Source organism: Mobula birostris, chromosome 12, assembly GCF_030028105.1.
Source record: "Mobula birostris isolate sMobBir1 chromosome 12, sMobBir1.hap1, whole genome shotgun sequence".
NCBI lineage: Eukaryota > Metazoa > Chordata > Chondrichthyes > Myliobatiformes > Myliobatidae > Mobula > Mobula birostris.
The window spans coordinates 110945901-110968766 of record NC_092381.1 but is presented as its reverse complement, the minus strand read 5'-3'; the positions used below and the strand labels follow the sequence as shown (position 1 = coordinate 110968766).

The following is a 22866-nucleotide window of genomic DNA, read 5'->3' as shown; positions in this document are numbered from 1 at the left end:
TGGTAGAATTAGTCAGCTCCATCATGGCCACTGATCTCCCCAGCATCCAGGACATCGATGCCTCAAAAAGTCAATGTCCATCATAGGGGACTCACATCAGCCAAGACATGCCCTCTTCTCATTGCTACCATCAGAGAGGAGATACAGGAGCCTGAAGACACACACTCAAAAATTCAGTAACAGCTTCCTCCCCTCTGTCATCTGATGTCTAAATGGACATTGAACCCATGAACACTATATTGGAACCCTATTTTTTAAAATAATACTTTTTATAAGATTTGTACCTTTTAACAAACTCATGTATTTTTCACAGCATGTGGTGGTCCATCCCCACTCACTGGCAGAAAGCGGTATAGCAGCTAAACTAACGGTTTATCACCTTTCTCATTTTTCATTGGCTAAGTATTAACACATTACCACGTGATGAATTGTTTTAATTAATCAATGTAACTAGTAACCTGTAACTAGTTTATTCCTATCTAAGGGATTTTATCTTATTATAAAAGTGATAGATTTTTCAGAAGTGCCATCTTTTTCCTTTGTCTTTGCACCATACACCTCTTAGCATCACTTCTCGGCTCTTTATCTAGTTTGCTTAGACTTGTATGTTTGCACTCTAAAATAAACTGAAATCTTGGAATTAAGAGTGCTCACCATTCCTGAATCCCAGAAGAACCCTAAGGATCAGAAAATAAACAGAGATCCAAAACAACTTATTTACTCTTACTTACTTTGACTATTATATATATGCACACTTAGTGTAATTTACACTTTATATTACGCATTGCTGCCACAATACGACAAATTTCACGACATATGCCTGTGATATTAAACCTAATTTTGATTCTGATGCTGCTTTTGATATGCTTTTAAACTTTGTCTTTCATAAGAAGCACTATAAGATTGTTTGTGTGAAACTTGTATCTAGAAATCCAATCCAATGACAGATCACTCTTGACGGATTTATTTGTTCTTTCAGTACAACACATACATTTTTGAATAGAAAACCTTTTTAAATGCAGTATATGTATCTACAATTCTGACCTTCCTTGTGTCATGCACTTGTTTACTATAATCTGGTGACAAGCCAGTTCTCCTCTCCTCAGTAACACAGTAGAGAACCTGTACAGATTCACTCCTTGGTGTGTGTGTTAAGCGATTTACCAGAAAACTTCCAACACTCCAGAATGCACCTTGTACTGGACTGAACAACTTCTCTTGTTGCGATTAGAAGGATGCAAGATTGAATCCTAGGACCAGGGGAGGACACAGCATCAGAATATGGGGCGTCCTTTTAGAACCGAGATGAAGAGGAATTTCTTTAGTCAGAGAGCGGCGAATCTGTGGAATTTGTTGCCACAGGCACGTCATTGGGTATATTTAAGGCAGAGGTTGATAGATTCTTGATTAGTCAGGGCACGAGGAGAAGGCAGGAGATTGGTTCTGAAAGGGAAAATGGATCAGCCATGATGAAATGGCAGAGCAGACTCAATGGGCCAAATGGCCTAATTCTGCTCCTGTATCCTATGGTCTTAAATCAACCATGATGGAATGGCATGGCAGACTCAATGGGCCGAATGGCCTTCTGCTCCTATGTCTTCTGGTCTTATGATTTAAGATTGTACTAATTATAAAATAAATTATGATTTATTTAAGTTTTGATTTCCAAAAAATCCTTTTTTTTCAAGATAGCGCCGAGCTGTGGACTCTGCTGAGATCATGCCCAGACTTAGTTGTTTTTTTGACACCACAGACCGTAAGATATAGGAGCAGGATTAGGTCATTTGGCCACTCTAGTCTGAGTCTGCTCCACCGTTTCATCATGGCTGATCCATTTCCCTCTCAGACCCAATCCACTGCCTTCTCCCCGTATCCTTTCATTCCGGACTAATCAAGAACTGATTAATCTCTCCCTCAAATATACCCAATGACTTGTCCTTCACAGTCGCACTGTGGCAACGAGTTCCAGAGATTAACCACTCTCCCAGTAGAGAAATTCCTCATCTCCATTCAAAATAGGCATCCCTCTATTCTGAGGCTGTGTCCTCTGGTCTTAGACTCCCCCACCGTAGGAAATATCCTCTCCACGTCCACTCTATCGAGGCCTTTCAACATTCGATAGGTTTCAATGAGGTTCTACCCACCCCACCCCGCCCAAACTCATTCTAAATTCCAGTGTGTACAGGACCAGAGCCATTAAACACTCCTCTTATGACAAGTCCTTGAACCCTGGAATCGTTTTCATGAAACCTCTCCAATGTCAGCAAGTCCTTTCTTAGATATGGAGCGCGAAACTGCTCACAATACCCCAAGTGAGACCTCGCCAGTGCCTCAACATTACACCCTTGCTTCTATATTCTAGTCCAATTCTGATCATAGGGATGGTTTTGGGGATAGAAGGTGAGAGTTAGTGGTCACATTAGGGTTTGGGACAACGATGCAGAGGAGCTATGCTCTGTGTTCGAAGTCCAGCAATGTGGAGAGAAGACGAAAGGTACCTGTGGTCCAGGTCTCCACTCCCTGTTCGAAGTCCCACAACGTGAACTTGGGACAAAAAGACAGAGAGGGGGTGAGTGCATGGAACACCCTTCCGGGGGTGGCGGTAGACACAGGTACGTTCAGGACATTTAACAAACTCTTAGATAGGCACATGGATGAAAGAAAAATGGGGGACTACAGAAGAGGAAAGGATTAGATTGATCTTCGAGTAGGTTGAAGGGTCAGCAGAATATTGTGGGCTGATAGGGCCCGTACTGTGCTGTTCTAAGTTCGATTTCAGCTTTCGTTCTTTCACAGGGATGGCTTGGTTAGCACACTCACTTCATTCCGCGCTGCTGCCTGTAATGAGTTTGAACGTTCTCACCATGACCGTGTGGGGTTCAGTGCTCCAGTTTCCTCCCACAGTCCAAAGACGTACCGGTTGGTAGATTAACTGGTCATTGAAAATTGTCCTGTGATTAGGCTAGGATTAAATCGGGGGATTGCTGGGTGGCTCAGCTGGAAGGGCCTATTCCACACAGTATCTCAACAATTAATTAACTTTGCTCCATTTGATTATTTTATGCAAGTTGTTTCTTTTCAATACCACACCCTTATTTGACTCTGTACTTTTGTATCTGTACTAAACAGTCTACCGTTCAAGTGTTCAGTGGGGCCTCCACTGGTCAGGGTTAACAATGAATGTCGTATCTTAGCCGTCTAGATACACAACACGGAAAGCAAGCTGTTTCCCATGTAGCAAGCTCCCCTCTCCACGCACCTAATGAACCCAAAGGAACGGAAGAGACTGATCAGAGTTTGGCACCAGTGGAGTCGCCGAGGTTGCCGGCCAGCTCCGGATTTTTCCCTCATGGATTTACTCCCGAAGCCTTCCCCGGCTGTGGGTATAGCCACAAGACAGCGGAGGTTTGAGATCAGAGTTTTCCTTCTCCTAGATGAGTCTATCTGTCCGAAGCGACCGGTTTTAAGGAGCCGGTAACCTGCATTTTCTCCTTTCCCTGTCAGTAGAAAGAGTTGTGTCAGGCTTAGTAGCAAAGCCACATGTGAAGGCCAGGAGCTGGACTTGGTTGTCAGAGGCTACTTGAGGTGCACACCATTGGGAGCATTTATTATGCAGTGGGAGCTTGTCCCCATTAACACCCCCGGCCATAACAACCTTAATGAACCCGTTCAAGTGTTCACAGTTTGTTTATTTAACACAGCAGCCATCATGACATGAGCTGAGAAGCCATTGCATTGAAAAATACCGTTTATCTCAACTCAATTACAATAAATTCCTGTTAACAAAATACAGTATTGTCATTTCTGACACCTCACACCTGAGGGCCTTTCACGATCAAAAAGAAAGCCCTTGATGAGTCAATAGACTGCTAAGCTTCAAGTAGTAAAGATTGTTCTAACTGCCACCTCCAACTTCTATGCTGCCCACTATTCCACCTAGAAGGTTTCCTGGTCTGCGATGAAGATGATGTGGACCTTGCGGTCAAAGGATGCAGAGATACAGAGGCCTTGCTTATCGCTGTTCCAATCCAGGCTTCCAACGGGCTGTGAGGAGAGGGAGATGCTGTTCAGGAGGGTGGGACTTGTGGATTCCTTGTCCTCTCGCTCATGGTTAGTCCTTTCATGCAGTGTTGAAGAATTGCTGCTGGAGAGACAGAGAAAAATGAACACAAGATGCTGGGGGAAGTCAGCAGGTCAGGCAGCATCTGTGGAAGTGAATAAACAGTCAACGTTTCAGGCCGAGACCCTTCTTCAGGACTGAGAAGGAAGGGGGAAGATGCCAAAATAAAAATGTTTGGTGGGGACATGTTTGGGGGGAGGACAAGCTAGAAAGTGACAGGTGAAGCGAGGTGGATGGGGAAGATAAAGGGCTGGGGAGGAAGAATCTGATAAGTGAGGAGAGTGGACCAGACGAGAAAGGGAAGGAGGAGGGGAACCAGGGGGTGGTGAAAGGCAGCTGAGAAGAGGTAAGAGGCCAGAGTGAGAAATAGAAGAAGGGAAGGGGAGGGATTTTTTATCAGAAGGAGAAATCAATATTAATGCCATCAGGTTGGAGGCTACCCAGACAGAATATAAGGTGTTGCTCCTCCACCCTGAGGGTAGCCTCATCGTGGCACAAGAGGAGGCCATGGATCAACACATCAGAACGGGAATGGGAATCGGCATTAAAATGTTTGGCCACTGGGAAGGTCTACTTTTGGCGGATGGAGTGGAGATGCTTGACAAAGTGGTCCCCCAATTTACAGTGGATCTCACCAGTGTAGAGCAGGCCACATCAGGAGCACCGGACAGAATAGAGGACCCCAGCAGATTCACAGGGGACGTGTTGCCTCACCTGGAAGGACTGTTTGGGGCCCTGAATGAAGGTGAATGGGCAGGTGTAGCATTTCTGTCACTTACAGGGACGAGTGCCAGGAGGGAGAAGAGTAGGGAGGGTCAATGGAAGGCATCATGGAGGGAGCGATCCCTGTGGAAAGGAGAGGGAGGGAGGTAAAGATACTTTTAGTGATAGGATCCTTTTGGAAATGGCAGAAGTTGCAGAGGATGACCTGTTGGATGCAGAGGCTCATGGGGTGGTGGGTGAGGACAAGAGGAACTCTGTCACTTAAGGTGGAGGGAAGATGGGGTCAGAACAGATGTTTGGGAAATGGAGGAGATGCAGGTGAGGACAGCGTCAGTAGTGGAGGAAGGGAAACCCAGTTCTTTGAAGAGGAAGGCCGTCTCTGATGCCCTGGAAAAGAAAGCTGCATCCTGAGAACAGATATCACCGAGGCGAAGGAACTGAGAAAAGGCAATAGCATTTTTCCAGGAAACAGGGTGGGAAGGGGTGTAGTCAAGATAACCATGGGAATTGGTAGGTTTATGGAGACAATTTGTCTCCAGAGATTGAGAAAGAGGAGGGAGGTGTCAGGAATGGTAAAAGATGCTTGGGACAGAGCCACAGAAGGTCTGTTTTGGCTGCTTGGCTCAGTGGGGCCACCATGTCAAGGAGCTTCTGCTGTGAATGATGTGGTGGTTCGAGGCCAGAGCCCTCCTCAGCTTGGGAGGCTTTGGAGCTGTGCTGTACTGGTCTGTGTTTCAAGGTTCTTGGGTTCAAAAGGGGTATGCACCTGAATATGAATAGGACTATTTTAGACAGACCCTGCAAAGTTAAATAGATCAGTAACTTTTTTACAGAGCTACAAGAGCAGAAGGACTGACAATGGGAGTGAACCGAAGTAATCATAAGGCCATGAGATATCGGAACAGTAGTAGACCATTCCACTCACCGAGTCTGCCCCAACATGATTGATTTATTTGCCCTCTCAACCCCATTCTTCTGCCTCCTTCCCACCCTTATTAAACAATCTCTGCTTTAAACATACGCAGTGACTTGGCCTCCACAGCTACATGTGACAACGAATTCCACAGATTCGCCACTCTCTGACTAAAGAAATTCCTCAACTCCATTCTAAATGGACGTCCTTGTATTCTGAGGCTGTGCAATTCTCCCACTATTGGAAACATCCCTGCAAGTCATCTTTATCTAGGCCAGGGGGTTCCCAACCTTTTTTTTTGCCACGGATTCCTACCATTACCATTAACATTAAGCCCCTGGTCCAGGCCTATCAATATTTTGTAGAGTTTAATATGAGATTCCCCACACCCCATTCTTCTAAACTCCAGTGCATACAGGTCCAAAACCATCAAGCTCCCTTTATAGCTTAACCCCTTCATGCCCGGGATCATTCTTGCCAACCTTCTCTGAACCCTCTCCAATGCCAGCACATCCCTGTCTTAGATAAAACTACTCACAATACTCCAGACATGGTCTGACCAGTGCCCTATACAGCCTCAGCACTACATCCCTGCGTTTATATTTTAGTCCTCACAAAATGAATGCTAACATTGCATTTGCCTCCCTTGCTACCAACTCATGGTGCACAAGGACTCCCGGGATCCTTTGCACCTCTGATTTGTAAGTTTTCTCCCCGTTTAGAAAACAGTCCACGCTTTTACTCCTTTTATCACAGTACATGACCGCACACTTTCCAACACTGTATTCCATCTGCCAGTTCTTTAGCCTTTCTCCTGATCTGCAGGCCCTTCTGCAGACTCCTTGCTTCCTCAATGTTACCTGCCCCCTTCACTTAACGTTTCTCATTTTCAGACCTGTATCCCCCATCCCCAGACCATTTGCATTCAAATCTTCTCACATCTTGCCTGATGTCCTCCAGACACCCTTCTGTGACATCTGGTGGCTGGGAAGCGAGTAACTTCCGCTTTCACCCCATCCCAGGCTCCCAAGTTCTGCCCAAGCAACTGAAGCCAGAGGACACGAAATGCTGGAGGAACTCTGCAGGTCAGGCAATATCTTTCGAAGTGAATAAACAGTCGACGTTTCACGCTGTGACTGAAAAGGAAGGATTAATTGCCAGAATAAAAAGGTGGGGGGAAGGGAAGGAGTACAAGCCGGTAGGTGATAGGTGAAGCCAGGCGGTTGGGGGAGGGGAAATGAAGTAAGAATCTGGGAGGTGATAGGTGGAAAAAGTAAAAGATAGGAGAAGAAGAAATCTGACAGAAGAGTGAAACATGGGAGAAAGGGAAGGAGGAGGGGATACCGGGGGTGGGGGGGGGGTGATAGGCAGGTGAAGAGAAGTGACAAGAGGCCAGAGTGGGGAAGTGAAGAAGAGCAAAAGAGGAGAGGGTAAAATTACTGTAAGTTGGAGAAATCAACGTTCATGCCATCTGGTTGGAGGCTACCCAAATGGGATAGGACGTGTGGCTCCTGCAGCTTGAGAGTTGCCTCAGTGTGGCAGTAGAGGAAGCCATGAGAGTGGGGATAGGAACATGGGAACATGTCGGAGTGAGGAGAGGAACATGTTGGAATGGGAATGGGATAGGAATTAAAGTGATTGGCCACTGGGAACTCGCACTGTTTTTGTGATCAGAACAGAGATGTCCAACAAATCAGTCTCCCTCCCCACTGTGCTCACCAGACCCCAGCACCCTCGACCTCTGCCAATACAAGAGGCAGCCACTCACTGTTTCCAGAGGTGCAGACTCCCAGCTCCTCCACTTGTTACGAAGATGGATCGATTCTGAGGGAGGTGCCTCACTGTCCATGCTGTGGATCTGTATGGCTTCACCAAACAATGAAAGTACACAGTTATTGGTGAGCTTTTGGTAGTGTGTGCGGCTCTGTAATGGGACTTATCCCATAAGACCATAACATACAGGAGCAGACTTAGGTCATCTGGCCCACCAGGTCTGCTCCACCATTCCATCGAGACTTACTTTTATAAACCCATTCTCTTGCTTCTCTCCACAACCCTTACTAATTTAGAGCTAATCCTAAGTACAGCCATTGACTTGTCCTCCACTGCCTTCCTTGGTAAAGAATTCCACGGATTCACCACCCTCCTGCTGAAGAACCTTTTCCTCAACTGAGTTCGAAAGGGATGTGCCTTTATTCCAGGGCTGTACCCTCGGATCCGAGGCTCTGGCAATGACGGAAGTATCCTCCCTACATCCACTCTATCCAGTCCTTTCAGGATCTGGTCAAAGACATCCCACCAGCCCCCACCATCCTTCTGAACTCCAGTAATTACAGGCCTAGAGACATCAAATACTCCTCAAACATTAAGTTGATGGTGTTTCCTCTGGGATAAAGACCATATACAGTCTCTCTGGCTATGTCTCTGAAGATGTTATAAACCTTCATACTGTCACTTAACCAACCCAAAGGTGAAGAAAAGAGATATTTCTATTGAATTTATCTGTTTAGAAAGACAAGGAGGAATTACGACCATTTTGAGATTGGAAAGGATAGAGAGAGGAAGTGTGGTAACCAGAGATAGTTAACTATTTCCATGGCAACAGTAGGTTACACCATATGACCATAGACATTGTTGTTGTTCCATGTGGTGTATCAGGTGGCAAACTTGCCATTTCTTTAGCATTTTTGTCTGTTTTTTTTATGAGGCCGAATTGCTAGCTCGATGCTCAACCCAACCCAGCATGCAAGGAGCCGGCCGGATTCGAACCCAGGATTACTCACCTCAAAGGCCCGTGCGGATGCCACTACGCCACTGGCCAGCAATCATGAGATACAGGAGCAGAATTAGTCCACTTGGCCCATCAGGTCTACTCTTCCATTCCATCATGGCTGATTCATTACCCTGTCCTCCTGCCTTCTCCCTGGAACCTTTGACACTGTGACTAACCAAGAACCCATCAACCTCTGCTTTAAATATACTCAGTGACTTGGCCTCCACAGCCGTCTGTGGCAATGAATTCCACACATTCACCGCCCTCTGGCTAAAGAAGTTCCTCCTCATCTCTGATCTAAATGGACACCCCTCTGGCCCTAGACTCACCCCACTATAAGAAGCATCCTCCCCATGTCCACTCTATCCAGACCTTTCAATATTCAAATGCTTTCAATTAGATCCCCCCTTATTCCCCTGAACATCAGTGAGTACAGGCCCAGAACCATCAAATGCTCCTCATATATAAAATGTTGCATTCCTGTGTCCATTCTCATGAACCTCCTCTGAACCCTCTCCAATGTCAGCACATCCTTTCTTAGATAAGGGGCCCAAAACTGCTCACAATACTCCAACCACGGTCTGACCAATGCCTTATAAAGCCTCAGCATTACATGCTGAGCCAGTGTTGTGGCTGTTGGGTTTGGACGAGGGAACTGGAGCTGAAAGCATTGATATCCATCTGTTTGGGTCAGCAGTTCAGGGACAGAGGGAAGGCTCACCAAACCAAGTGATCAGATACTCTGTGTCTAGTCCATATGAAGTGGGAAAATCTGCAGAAAAGCTTTTGAAATAAGAGGTTGAAAATGGGAAAAAAGAAGCTGTGGATTCTGAAAATCTGAAGAAAAGAACACTCAGCAGGTCAGGCAGCATCTGTGGAGAGAGAACGGTCAACTGCACCTTTCATCAGAACTTGCAGCTCTCTCCACCTTCATCCTCACTTCCCACACTGGGCTCCTTCTCCCTCTTTCTTTATCTGCCTCCACTCACCTGGCCCTGTGTCCTAATTGCAACCCTTTTCTTCTCCTACCTGCCTCTATCTGCCTATCATCCATCACCACACTCCCCCACCTCCCTTGTTCCAGCTACTGGCCCCTGCCTCAATCCTCTCCCTCCTTTATACCGATTGTCTGAACTCTGATGCAGGGTTTTCAACCCGAAATGTCGACTACTTCTTATCCCTCCACAGATGCTGCTTGGCCTCCTATTTATTTATTTATGTTTAAAGCTGCAGCACAGAACAGGCCCTTCTGGCCTCTGGCCCAGGCTCTGCCAGTTCAGGAAACATCCTCTCTGTGTCCACTCTACCTCGGCCTTTCAACGCTGAAGTTCAAGTTTATCGTTCTTTAAACATACACACGTATACCACCAGTTTCAATGAGGTTGCCCCCCTTTCTTCTGAATTCCAGTGAGTACAGGCTCACCATCAAATGCTCTTTGTTATGTCAACACAGTATGTGAATCAGAACTTGGCAAGCTTTGTTGGGGCGAATGGCCTTTTTTGTCAAAAACTTTTTCATGTTCTAATGTACGTATGTTCAAACGAAACAACGTTCCTCCAGACCAAGGTGCACAACACGGTCCATAAAACTAACACACACACACACACAGAGTGATATTACCACATATAAATTAACAAATAAAATATATTCCAGAAGACTGATATTTAGCATAAGGTACATTTACGACACAAGTTAAAAAGTAAACAGTATAATGCTGCTGGCACTTCATGTGCGCTGAAGCATGGTGGCAGGGTTAGGGTTAGGGTGTAGTCTCACGGTCTGGGGGAAGAAGCTGTTTCCCATCCTCACAGTCCTTGTCCTATTGCTACGGTACCTCCTGTCTGACGGATGGGAGGGATCACTGACAATGCTAAGGGCCCAGCAATCGCAGTGCTTCAGATAAATATCTTGGATGGGTGGAAGCAAGACCCCAACGATCCTCTCAAGTGTCCTTGCAATCCCTTGTAGGGGCGCGGTCAGATGCCTTGTAATTCCCGTAGCCGACAGTGATGCAGCCGTCAGGACCCTCTTGATGGTGCTCCTGTAATTGAGTTAGAATGGGGGTGGGGGGGGTGGGAGCCCCACTCACCTCAGGAAGTGGAGACGCTGCTGTGCTTTCTACACTGAAGAGGTGGTGTTGAGGGTGTCCAGGTGAGATCATTCATTATGCGCACTCCCACTCCCCAGATACCTGTGCTCCAACTCTCTCCGCGGAGGAGCTGTTTACTGTTTACAGCCAGCACTCCACCCTCCCATTCTTCTAAATACCATATGATAGCTGCATTTAAGAGGATTTAGATGGGCACTTTAGTGCGGGGGGGGGCTAGGGGCGGTACGGTAGCGTAATTGTTAGCACACCTCTTTACAGTTCAATTCCCACCGCTGCCTGTAAGGAATTTATACGTTCTCCTCGTGACTGTGTGGGTTTCCTCCAGGTGCTCTGGTTTCCTCCCACAGTGCAAAGATGTACCGGTTGGTAGGTTAGTTGGACATTGTAAATTGTCCTATGATTAGGTAAGGATTAAATTGGGGGGAGGGGATGCTAGGCGGTGCAGCTTGGGGGCCAGAATAGCTTACTCCGCGCTGTATCTCAATAAATAAATAAGACCATAAGATATAGGAGCAGAATTAGGCCACTTGGCCCATCGAGTCTGTTCTGCATTTCATCATGGCTGATACATTTCCTTCTCAGACCCAGTCTCCTGCTTTTTCCCCTTATTTCAAGAATTTATCAACCTCTGCTTAAATATACCCAATGACCTGTCCTCCACAGACACAAATTGCACAGATTCTCTGGCTAAAGAAGTTCCCCATCTCTGTTCTAAAGGACATCCCTCTATTCTGAGGCTGTGTCCTCTGGTCCGAGACTCCCCCACCATAGGAAACATCCTCTCCACATCCACTCTACTGAGACCTTTCAAAGTTCGAAAGGTTTCAATGAGATCCCTGCTCTTTCTTCTAAACTCGAGGGAGTACAGGCCCAGAGCCTACAAACGCAGCTCATTCTGTGCAGTGAGGACGACCAGTGAGTAAACAGCATGGAGTGAGGTGTCGGGTGAAGAGGGGCAGTCTATCCTTCGGATGGAGATTGTGGCTCAGGCTGTGGGTCAGGACTCAGCGACACAGCCTGGTCACTCAGTAGAGGCAAAAATGAAAGGGGATCCCAGCTGGAGTCAGAGAACATGGACCAGTACAGCACAGGAACAGGCCATTTGGTCCACAATGTTGTGCTGAACCAGCTAAAAAGTAAATCAAAAACACCCAAACACTAATCCCTCCTACCCACACAATGTCTATATCCCTTTATCTTCCTTGCATCCAAAAATCTCTTAAAAGCTTCTACCACCATACCAGACAGCACATTCCATACATAAGACCATAAGGCATAGAAGCAGAATTAGGCCATCTGGTGGATCGAGTCTGCTCTGCCATTCAATCATGGCTGATCCTTTTCTTTATCTCCTCCTCAACCTCAGTTCCCGGCCTTCTCCCTGTAACCTCTGATGATGTGTCCAATCAAGAACCTATCAATCTCTGCCTTAAATACACCCAACGACCTGGCCTCCACAGCTGCCCGTGGTAACAAATTCACCACCGTTTGGCTAAATAAATTGCTCTGCATCTCTGTTTTGAAAGGGCGCCCCTCTATCCTGAGGCTGTGCCCTCTTGTCCCAGACCCTACCACCATGGGAAACATCCTTTCCACGTCTACTCTACCTAGGCCTTTCAACATTCACGAGGAAATTTGTAGATACTGGAAATTCAAGCACCACACATAAAAAATGCTGGTGAACGCAGCAGGCCAAGGGTCTCAGCCTGAAACATCAACTGTACCTCTTCCTATAGATGCTGCCTGGCCTGCTGCGTTCACCAGCAACTTTTATCTGTGTTGCTTTCAACATTCGAAAGGTTTCAATGAGATGCCCCCCCACTCCATCCTTCTGAATTCCAGTGAGTACGGTCCCAGAGCCATCAAACGTTCCTTGTATGATAACCCTTTCATTCCTGGAATCATCCTTGTGAACCTCCTCTGGACCCTCTCCAATGCTAGCACATCTTTTCTAAGATCAGGGGCCCAAAACTGTTTGCACTACTCAAAGTGAGGCCTCACCAGTGCCTTATAAAGCCTCAGCATCACATTATTGCTCTTGTATTCTACCACCATACTTTCACCATTCTGAGTTAAAAACTTACCCTCACATCCCCTTTGAACCTGGCCCCTCTCACCCTCAATGTATGCCCTCTTGTATTAGACATTCCTACCCTGGAAAACAGATACTCTCTGTCCACTTTATAATCTTGTAAATCTCTGTCAGATCTCCCTTCAGCCTCCAGTCCACCAGAGAAACCAACGCAAGTTTGTCCAGTCTCTCGTGATAGAACATGCCCTCTAAACCAGGCAGCATCCTGGTAAACCTCTCCTGCACCCGTTCCAAAACTTCAACATTCTTCCTACAGTGGGGCGACCAGAACAGGATGCAAAGCTGGGTCCCGTGTATATTCCTGGTCAGCACCTAAGAGGAAGAAGAAGACTTGAATGGAGAGGGTGCGGAAGAGATTCACCAGGATTTTCCCTGGGAATGGGGCGTTTGATTGTTGGGGGAGACTGGGATTGTCTTTATTTGAACTCTGGCTTTTTAAGGCATTGGACAGTCACACGTGAAGTATTGTGAGCAGTTTTAGATCGCCCATTTGTCAGCACTAGGTTTGGAGCAGAGGTCATGGGCTTAATGACAGTGGAGGAAGTAATATATCAGTGCCCGATGCAGTCCCTGGTCTGTAAATTTGCTGATGATACTCCCGTTGTTGGCAGAGTCTCAGATGGTGAAAAGAGGGCATACAGGAGCAAGATATGCCAGCTAGTTGAGTGGTGTCAGAGCATCAAATTTCACTCAAAGTCAGTAAGCCCAAAGAGCTGATTGTGGACTTCAGGGAGGAAAAGATGAGGGAACACACACCAGTCCTTGTAGAGGGATCAGAAGTGGAGAGAGTGAGCAATTTCAAACTCCTGGGTGTCGATATCTCTGGGGATCTAAACTGGACCCAACATATTGATGCAGTTATAAAGAAGGCAAGACAGCAGCTATATTTCATTAGGAGTTTGAGGAGATTTGGTTTATCATCAAAAACACTCGCAAATTTCTATAGATGTACCATGGAGAACATTTTGACTGGCTACATCACCGTCTGGTATGGGGGGGCGGGGTGGGTTGCTACTGCGCAGGATCAAAGTAAGCTGCAGAGAGTTGTAAAGTTAGTCAGCTCTATCATGGGCACTGGTCTCCGTTGTATCCAGGACATCTTCAAGGAGCGATGCCTCAAAAAGGCGGCATCCATCATTAGGGACCCCCATCACCCAGGACATGCCCTCTTCTCATTGCTACCATCAGGGAGGAGGTACAGAAGCCTGAAGACACACACTCAATGATTCAGGAACAGCTTCTTCCTCTCTGCCATCTGATTTCTGAATGGACATTGAACTCATGAACACTACCTCAATACTTTTTTATTTCTATTTTTGCACTACTTATTCAATTTGACTAATTTACGAGGGGTGATTGATAAGTTCGTGGCTAAAGGTAGAAGGAATCAATTTCAGAAAACCTAGCACATTTATTTTTCAATGTAGTCCCCTCGTACATGTACACACTTAGTCCAGCGGTCGTGGAGCATACGGATCCCTTCTTTGTAGAAGTGGTCCACAGCAGGGGTGATTGATAAGTTTGTGGCCTAAGGTAGAAGGAGATGAGTTACTAACTTCAAACTTCCTGCATTATCACTCAAAGAGTTGAACTGCACATGCATGGAACGAGAGCTCCACAGCGGGTGATTGATAAATTCGTGGCCGAAGGCAGATGGAGATGAGTTATACAGCTCTTGTAACATGCACGTGCAGTTCAGCTCTTTGAGTGATAATGCAGAAAGTTTGAAGTTAATAACTCACCCCCTTCTACCTCAGGCCACGAACTTATCAATCACCCCTGCTGTGGGCCACTTTCTGGAGGTCCAAGACGCTGACTTTGGAAAAATATATGTGCTAGGTTTTCTGAAATTGACTCCTTCTACCTTAGGCCACGAACTTATTAATCACACCTCGTATAATATACTTACTGTAATTCAGTTTTCTTTTACAACATATGCCAGTGATATTAAACCTGATTCTGATTCTGAGTGTGCACACCCCATTCTCAAAACTCAACTCTTTTCAGCTTCAGTGTTCTCCGGTTAATCTGAGTTGTGCCCCTCTCTATGTCAGTCCAAGCCTTACCTTCTCACTCCGACAGGAAAAGCCCTTGTTGGCGTTGAACTCCTGCATGTTGAAGATGTGAATCCTCCCCTCCAGGGTCGTCACTACCAGTTTATTTAAAGTGCTGTCTTTCTTGTCAAACTCCATGCAACATGCCTATTGAGGATGGAAACCCAGAAACATCAAGATCACACAGTACTGTGTAGGTGTTAACATCAACAATATAAGATATGCAGACAATACCACCCTAATAGCAAATGCTGCAGAAGACCTACAGATCCTCCTAGACAAAGTAGTACAAACAAGTGCAGATTTTGGTCTAACCATCAACTGTAAAAAAAACCCAAATGTATGGTAATATCAAAACAGCAGGATACTCCCAACTGCCAGTTGCACATCAGTAACCAAGAGATTAAACAAAAGACCAGCTTTAATTATCTTGGTAGCTTTATATCACAAGATGCTAGAAGTAGAAATAAAAAGAAGAATTGCCATTGCCAAAACCAACTTCCAAAAAATAAAACCAATTTTTACCAACAGATACATTTCTATGACAACAAGGCTTAGGCTACTAAAATGTTACATCTGGTCAATCTTGCTGTATGCTTCCAAAATATGGACTATAACACCAGAACTCCAAAGAAACTTCGCAGCAACAGAAATGTGGTTTCGTAGAAGAATGCTGAAAAGATCATATAGAGATAGGGTAACTAATGAGACAGTACTCCAACATGCCCATACAAAAGGATCTTTAACGAGAACATTAAATGAGAGGAAACTTAAATTCCTGGGCCATGTCATCAGAAAGGGAGAAATAGAATGCCTTACATTACAAGGCTGTATGCCTAGGAAACGTGGAAGAGGAATGCAAAGAAGAAAATATATGGGAAAGAACTAACATATCTAAGTGTACGACATATCATTGACGCTGCATGAGATCGGTCATTGTGGAAAGCCATGATCGCCCAAGCGTGTAACATGCAAGGCATGTGAAGAAATCCTCTTGGACGCTATCATCACATTGCCTTCCTCAACCTACAAATTAACCTCTAGCGAATCATACACAAGCAATCCCAGGTCGCTTTCTGCCTCAGATTTTTGAATTTTCTCTCCCCTTAGAAAATAGTCTACCCTTTCATTTCTTCTACCAAAGTGCATGACCATACACCCCGACACTATTCCACCTGCCACTTTTTTGCCCATTTTCCTAATCTGTCAAAGTCCTTCTGTAGCTTCTCTACTTCCTCAAAACTACATGCCTCTCCACTTATCTTCGTATCATCTGTAAACTTTGCAACAAAGCCATCATTTCCGTCATCCAAATCATTGACATATAACATAAAAAGACGGTCTCAACACAGACCCCTGTGGAACACCACTAGTCACTGGCAGCCATCTGAAAAAGGTTCCCTTTATTCCCACTCTTTGCCTTCTGCCAATCAGCCACTGCCTTATCCATGCTAGAATCTTTCCTGTAATACCATGGGTTCTTATGTTGTTAAGCAACCTCATGTGTGGCACCTTGTTAAAGGCCTTCTGAAAATCCAAGTACATCACATCCACTGCATCTCCTTTATCGACTGTGCTTGTAATTTCCTCAAAAAATTGCAGTAGGTTAGTCAGGCAGGATTTTCCTTTCAGGAAACCATGCTGGCTTTGGCCTATCTTGTAATGTGCCTCTAGGTATTCCGTAATCTCATCCCTAATAATCGATTTCAACAGCTTCCCAACCACTGATGTCAGGTTAACAGGTCTATAGTTTCCTTTCTGCTGCATCCCACCCTTCTTAAATAGTGGAGTAACATTTGCAATTTTCTTGAAAGATTATTGTTAATGCCTCCACAATCTCTCCAGCTACTTCCTTCAGAACCCAAGGGCGCATTCCATCAGGTCCAGGAGATTTATCCACCCTCAGACCATTAAGCTTCCTGAGCACCTTCTCAGTTGTAATTTTCACTGCACATACTTCACTTCCCTGACACTCTTGAATGTTCAGTACACTGCAGATGTCTTCCACTGCGAAGACTGATGCAAAATATGCATTCAATTCCTCTGCCATCTCTGCATCTCTCATTACAATATCTCCAGCGTCATTTTCTATTGGTCCTATATCTACCCTCAACTCTCTTTTACCCTTTATATACTTAAAAAAGCTTTTAATATTTTCTTTGATATTAGTTGTCAGCTTCCTTTCATAATTCATCTTTTCCTTCCTAATTCTTAGTTTCCTTCTACAAGTTTTTAAAAGCTTCCCATTCCTCTATCTTCCCACTAGCTTTGGCTTCCTTGTATGCCCTCTCTTTTGCTTTTACTTTGGCTCTGACTTCACTTGTCAACCACGGTCGTGTCCTTCTTCCTTTCAAAAATGTCTTCTTATTTGGAATATATCGGTCTTGCACTGCCCTCATTTTTCACAGAAACTCCAGCCATTGCTGCTCTGCTGTCCTTCCTGCTAGTGTCCAGTTCCAGTCAACTTTGGCCAGTTCCCCTCTCATGCCATTGTAATTTCCTTTATTCCATAGAAATACTGACACATTGGAATTTAGTTTCTCCTTCTCAAATTTCAAAGTGAACTCGATCATATTGTGATCACTGTTCCCTAAGTGTTCGTTAACCTTAAGCTCTCTTACTACCTCCGGATCATTGCACAACACCCAATCCAGCACAGCCGATTCTCTAGTGGGCTCAACGACAAGCTGTTCTAAAAAGCCATTCCTTAGACATTCTACAAACTCTCTCTCTTGAGGTCCAGTACTGACCTGGTTTTCCCAATCCACTTTCATGTTAAAATCCCCAATGATTATCATAACATTGCCCTTCTGACACGCCTTTTCTATCTCCTGTTGTAACTTGTAATCCACATCCCGGCTGCTGTTTGGAGGCCTGTATACAACAGCCATTAGGGTCCTTTTACCCTGGCCATTTCTTAACTCAACCCATAGAGACTCTACACCTTCTGATCCTATATTATCCCTTTCTAATGATTTAATATTATTTCTTATACACAGGACCACACCACCCCCTCTGCCAACTAACCTATCTTTCCGCTACACCGTATGTCCCTGGACACTCAACTCCCAATGGCAGCCATCCTTTAACCGAGTTTCAGAGATGGTCACAACGCCGTACTTGCCAGTCTGTGGCTGGACTTCAAGATCATCCATTTTATTCCTAATGCTGTGTGCATTCAAATATAACACTTTCAGTCCAGTATTTGTTGCTTTCCGTTTTAACTGCACCATGCCTCTATTACCCTGTAACTCATGCCACTGGCTTTGATTAAGCCTCATCTCCTGCCTGTTGTTTCTATAATCTCTGCTGCACGCTATCTTTGATTTATTTCTGTTTCCCCCTTCCTCAGCCCTATCACTCCAGTTCCCATCCCACTGCCAAATTTGTTTAAACCCTCCCTGATAGTTGTCTGCTATATTGGACCCCTTTGGGTTCAGGTGTAACCCGTCCTATTTGTACAGGTCGTACCTCCCCTAGAAGAGGCCCCAGTGATCCAGGAATCTGAAGCCCTGCCCCTTACACCAGTCTCTCAGCCACACATTAATACGCCTGATCATGTTATTTTTGCACTCATTAGCACGTGGCACAGGCAGCAATCCTGAGATTACCACCCTGGAGTTCCTGCTTTTCAGCTTCCTACCCAACTCCCTGAATTCTCTCTTCGGGACCTCCTCCCTTTTTTTACCAATGCCATTGGTACCAACATGTACCAAGACTTCTGGCTGTTCACCCTCTTGCTTCAGGATACTCTGCACCCGATCTGAGACATCCTGTACCCTGGCACCTGGGAGGCAACACAACATATGGGTATCTCTATCAGGCTGACAGAGCCTCCTGTCTGTTCCCCTCACTATGGAATCCCAATGACTACGACATTCCTCATCTTCCTCTTTCCCTTCTGCACCACAGATCCAGGCTCAGTGCAGAGACCCGATCACTGTGGTTGTCCTCTGACAGGTCACCCCCCCCCTCAACAGCATCCAAAACGAGATAACGATTATTGAGGGGGATGGTCACAGGGGTGCTCTCTACTATCTGAGCTCTTTCCCTCTCTTCCCTGACTGTCACCCACTTATCTAACTCCTGCAGCCTTGGGGTGACTAACTCCCTGTAGCTCCTCTCTATCTCCTGCTCACTTTCCCTGATAAGCTGTAGGTCATCGAGCCGCAGCTCCAGATCCCTGACACAGTCTCTCAGGAGCTGCATCTTGGTGCACCCAGTGCAGATGTGGCCATCTGGGAGACTGGAAGTTTCCCAGGATTCCCACATTTGACACCCAGAGCAAAGTACTAACCCTACAGACATGCTCTTTATTCCTCAAAAAAAATGGAAAGGAAAAAAAAATGAAGTTCACTCACCCATCAACCTTGCTGACCCTATGTCACCTCTTTCCAATGACTTGATTTCATTTTTTACCAAGGATCTGTTACTGGGCTCTATCTACCTGCACTGCACTTTCTGTAACTGTAACAGTTTGTTCTGCAACTTCATGTGAGTGACGATAAACCTGATTCTGATATAGGTCTCTATTGCACAGAACTATAAGTGGGCCGACCAGCAGTGTTTCCAGCTTATTATAGTCACATATGTGTTTATTTACACAAATGCTAACGATGACATCTTCATCTCTCTCGTATCAGCATACTCCCTCTTTATCTGTCTACTTCTTGGTAACTTTAACACTACATCTGTTTTGAGGCAGCAGAGTGGTGTAGCGGTTACCATAATGCTACTACTGCGCCAGCAACCTGGGTTTGACTGGGGTCTGTAAGGAGTCTTGTGTGTTCTCCCTACAGCCACATGGGTTCCAGTTTCCTCTCATGTTGCATTGACCTTTGGGTTAGTAGGTTAATTTGTCATGAGAGTATTTGGGTGGTGCAAGCTAGCTGGACCAGAAGGGCCCTATAACTGACAAGAGAAAATCTGCAGATGCTGAAAGTCCGAGCAACACACGCAAAATGCTGGTGGAGCTCAGCAGGCCGGGCAACATCTAGGAAAAGAGTACAGTCCACGTTTCCGGCTGAAACCCTTCAGCAGGACTGGAGAGAAAAAGATGAGCAGTAGATTTGAAAGGTGGGGTGAGGGGAGTAATGCCAGGTGATAGGTGAAACCCTGATGTGGAGGAATGAAGTGAAGAGCTGGGAAGGTGATTGGTGAAGGAGACAGAAGACCATGGAAGAAAGAAAGGGGGGGGGAGAAGTACCAGGGGGAGGTGATAGGTGGGCAAGGAGATAAGGTGAGAGAGGGAAAAGGGGATGGGGAATTGTGAGGTGGGGGGGTTGGAGGGCATGACTGGAAGTTTGAGAAATCGATGTTCATGCCATCAGGTTGGAGGCTACCCAAACGGAATATAAGGTGTTGTTACTCCAACCTGAGTGTGGACTCATCATGACAGTGGAGGAGGCCATGGATGGAGATATCGGAAAGGGAATGGGAAGTGGAATTAAAATGGATGGCCACTGGGAGATCTCCCTTTTTCTGGCGGATGGAGCGTAGATGCTCAGCGAAGCCGTCTCCCAATCTACGTCAGGTCTCACCAATATACACGAGGCCACACCGGGAGCACCAGACACAGTATATGACCCCAACAGACTCACAGGTGAAGTGTCACCTCACCTGGAAGGACTGTTTGGGGCCCTGAATGGTAGTGAGGGAGGAGGTGTCGGGGCAGGTATAGCACTTGTTCCGCTTGCAAGGATAAGTGCCAGGTGGGAGATCAGTGGAGAGGGATGAAAGGACAAGGGAGTGAGGGGGGGCAGGGAAGGATGTGCTTGGTGGTGGGACTGCACGGCAGATGGTGGAAGTTTTGGAATTATGTGCTGGATGCGGAGGCTGGTGGGGTGGTCGGTGAGAAGAGGAACCCTATCCCTGGTAAGATGGCAGGAGGATGGGGTAACAGCATTCTGTGTGTAGGCCCTGTTATACTGCACTTTCTCTGTAACACTTTATTCTGCAACTCTATTATTGATTTACCTGGTTCTAGCTCGATGCATAGTGTAATGATGGCATGCAAGAACAAAGCTACCAGAAGCAACATCCTCAAGATGGACCATGAAGCAACTCCAGCCTGTTATCCACACTCTGGTGGTGCGACTTTGGGCCGACCGGGCACCTGGTGCTTTGCTGTCTCTGAGAGGACTCCATGAGCCTGCGACCAAAGTGTGTGGCGTTGAGGCCAGGAAGCCAGGCGAAGGGGCGCAGGCCCGTCATCGACTCCATCTCTCACTGACTAAAGCACCAAGGAAGACCGAAATCGTCGACGTGCTGCAGCCTGTAGATTTGGACTCCTAATTCACATTTATGATGTTTTCTAGTTTCTAGTTCGAGTTATGATTGCTCTTTTTTTGTTGCTACTTTGAACACTGAGCTAAAATGCACTGAAATATGCCTTTTGATTTTGTGTTTCATATCTTGTGATTTTGCTCATTCTTCTTTGTTGCTGTTTGCACAATTTTTTTGCAAAACAATTCTGCTTGATCTTTGATATTTTTCTTCCACCAGGTTGGTTCCATGGTGTTTCTTTGTTTCCTGGCTGTCTGTGGGAAGATGAATCTCAGGGAGGTATACAGTATACTTCGATAATAAATGTACTTTGAATCTTTGACAAGCTTTTCACTGTATCTTGAGTCATGTGACGGTAAAAAACCAATACCAATACCAGCTACTTCCCAAAACTTCAGGAGATGGAAACCAGAGGTCCATGAGTTAGTTCTCACTGGAGGACCAGAAGTGGAGAGGATCAGCAGCTGTACATTACTTGATGTTACTATTTCGGAGGTTCTGCCCTGGGTCCATCAAGTAAGTGCAAGTACGAAGAAAGCACGGCAGAGCATCTGCTCCTGTGGAGGTTGGTGACAATTCTGCACGACATATAAAGCTTTGACTAACTCCACAGATGTGTAGTGGAGAGTGTACTTACTGGCTGCATCACAGCCTGGTCTGTAAACACCAATACTTGTGAATGGAAAATACAACAAAGAATAATGGATATGGCCAGTCCATCACGGGGGAAGCCTTCCCCACTACTGAGCACATCTACATGAGACACTGTCACAGGAAAGCAGCATCCATCATCAGAGATCCCCACCACCCAGGCCGTGCTCTCTTCTCGCTGCTGCCATCAGGAAGTAGGTACAAGAGCCTCAGGTCCCACACCACCAGGTTCAGGAACAGTTATTACCCCACAACCATCAGGCTCCTGAACCAGTGTGGATAACTTCACTCACCACAATGAGCCTCAGGTCCCACACCACCAGGTTCAGGAACAGTTATTACCCCACAACCATCAGGCTCCTGAACCAGTGTGGATAACTTCACTCACCACAATGAGCCTCAGGTCCCACACCACCAGGTTCAGGAACAGTTATTACCCCACAACCATCAGGCTCCTGAACCAGTGTGGATAACTTCACTCACCACAATGAGCCTCAGGTCCCACACCACCAGGTTCAGGAACAGTTATTACCCCTCAACCATCAGGCCCCATCATTGAAATGTTCCCACAACCAATGGACTCACTTTCAAGGACTCTTCATCTCACATTCTCGATATATTTCTTCTTTTTATATTGGCACAGTCTGCTGTCTTCTGCACTCTGGTTAAACACCCTAGTTGGTGCGGTCTTTCACTGATTTTGTTACGGTTGTTATTCTAGAGTTATATTGAGTATGCGCACATAAAAATGAATCTCAGGGTTGTATACGGTGACATACAGTGTAAGTACTTTGATAATAAATCTACTTTGAAATTTGAGAACTGCCTTCAGCATAAGTGGGACCTGCCTACTGAACCCAGATCTGGGGACGAAGTTGCCATTTCACATCAGATACGGAAATGCCAACACTTTTGATGCATTTTCTCCTGTCAGGGGATCAGTTCAAACTTACACCACTCTTGATGTTTGTCTCCCATCGAACCTCCATGTTCCGCAGGTCAAACAGCTTGATGTCCCCGTTGTCGTAGCCGGCACAAACACAGCGGTCCCACTGACTACACGTATGACCTGAGAAACAGATCAAACACAAACTTTTAACACGCCGTTGGGGGGGGGGGAGGGAGAGTAAAAAAGTAGGGGAGG

At 45.9% G+C, this 22866-nt stretch overlaps 1 protein-coding gene across 2 annotated transcripts in view; it reads right to left on the bottom strand.

Moving 5' to 3' along the window:
- Positions 1 to 2158: 2158 nt before the first annotated feature.
- The window catches only part of LOC140206187 (dynein axonemal assembly factor 10-like), a 42546-nt gene continuing 21838 nt past the window's right edge, over positions 2159 to 22866 (bottom strand). The window contains exons 5-8 of one of the 2 annotated variants that reach the window (XM_072274477.1): positions 22676 to 22791; positions 14799 to 14933; positions 7525 to 7622; positions 2159 to 4141 (exon numbers count right to left, since the gene is read on the bottom strand). In XM_072274477.1, coding sequence (XP_072130578.1) covers positions 3937 to 4141; positions 7525 to 7622; positions 14799 to 14933; positions 22676 to 22791 — 554 coding nt within the window. In that variant the 3' untranslated portion in view covers positions 2159 to 3936. Of the gene's footprint in view, positions 4145 to 7524; positions 7623 to 14798; positions 14934 to 22675; positions 22792 to 22866 lie in introns of both variants that reach the window. The other variant, XM_072274476.1, reaches the window with a different exon arrangement.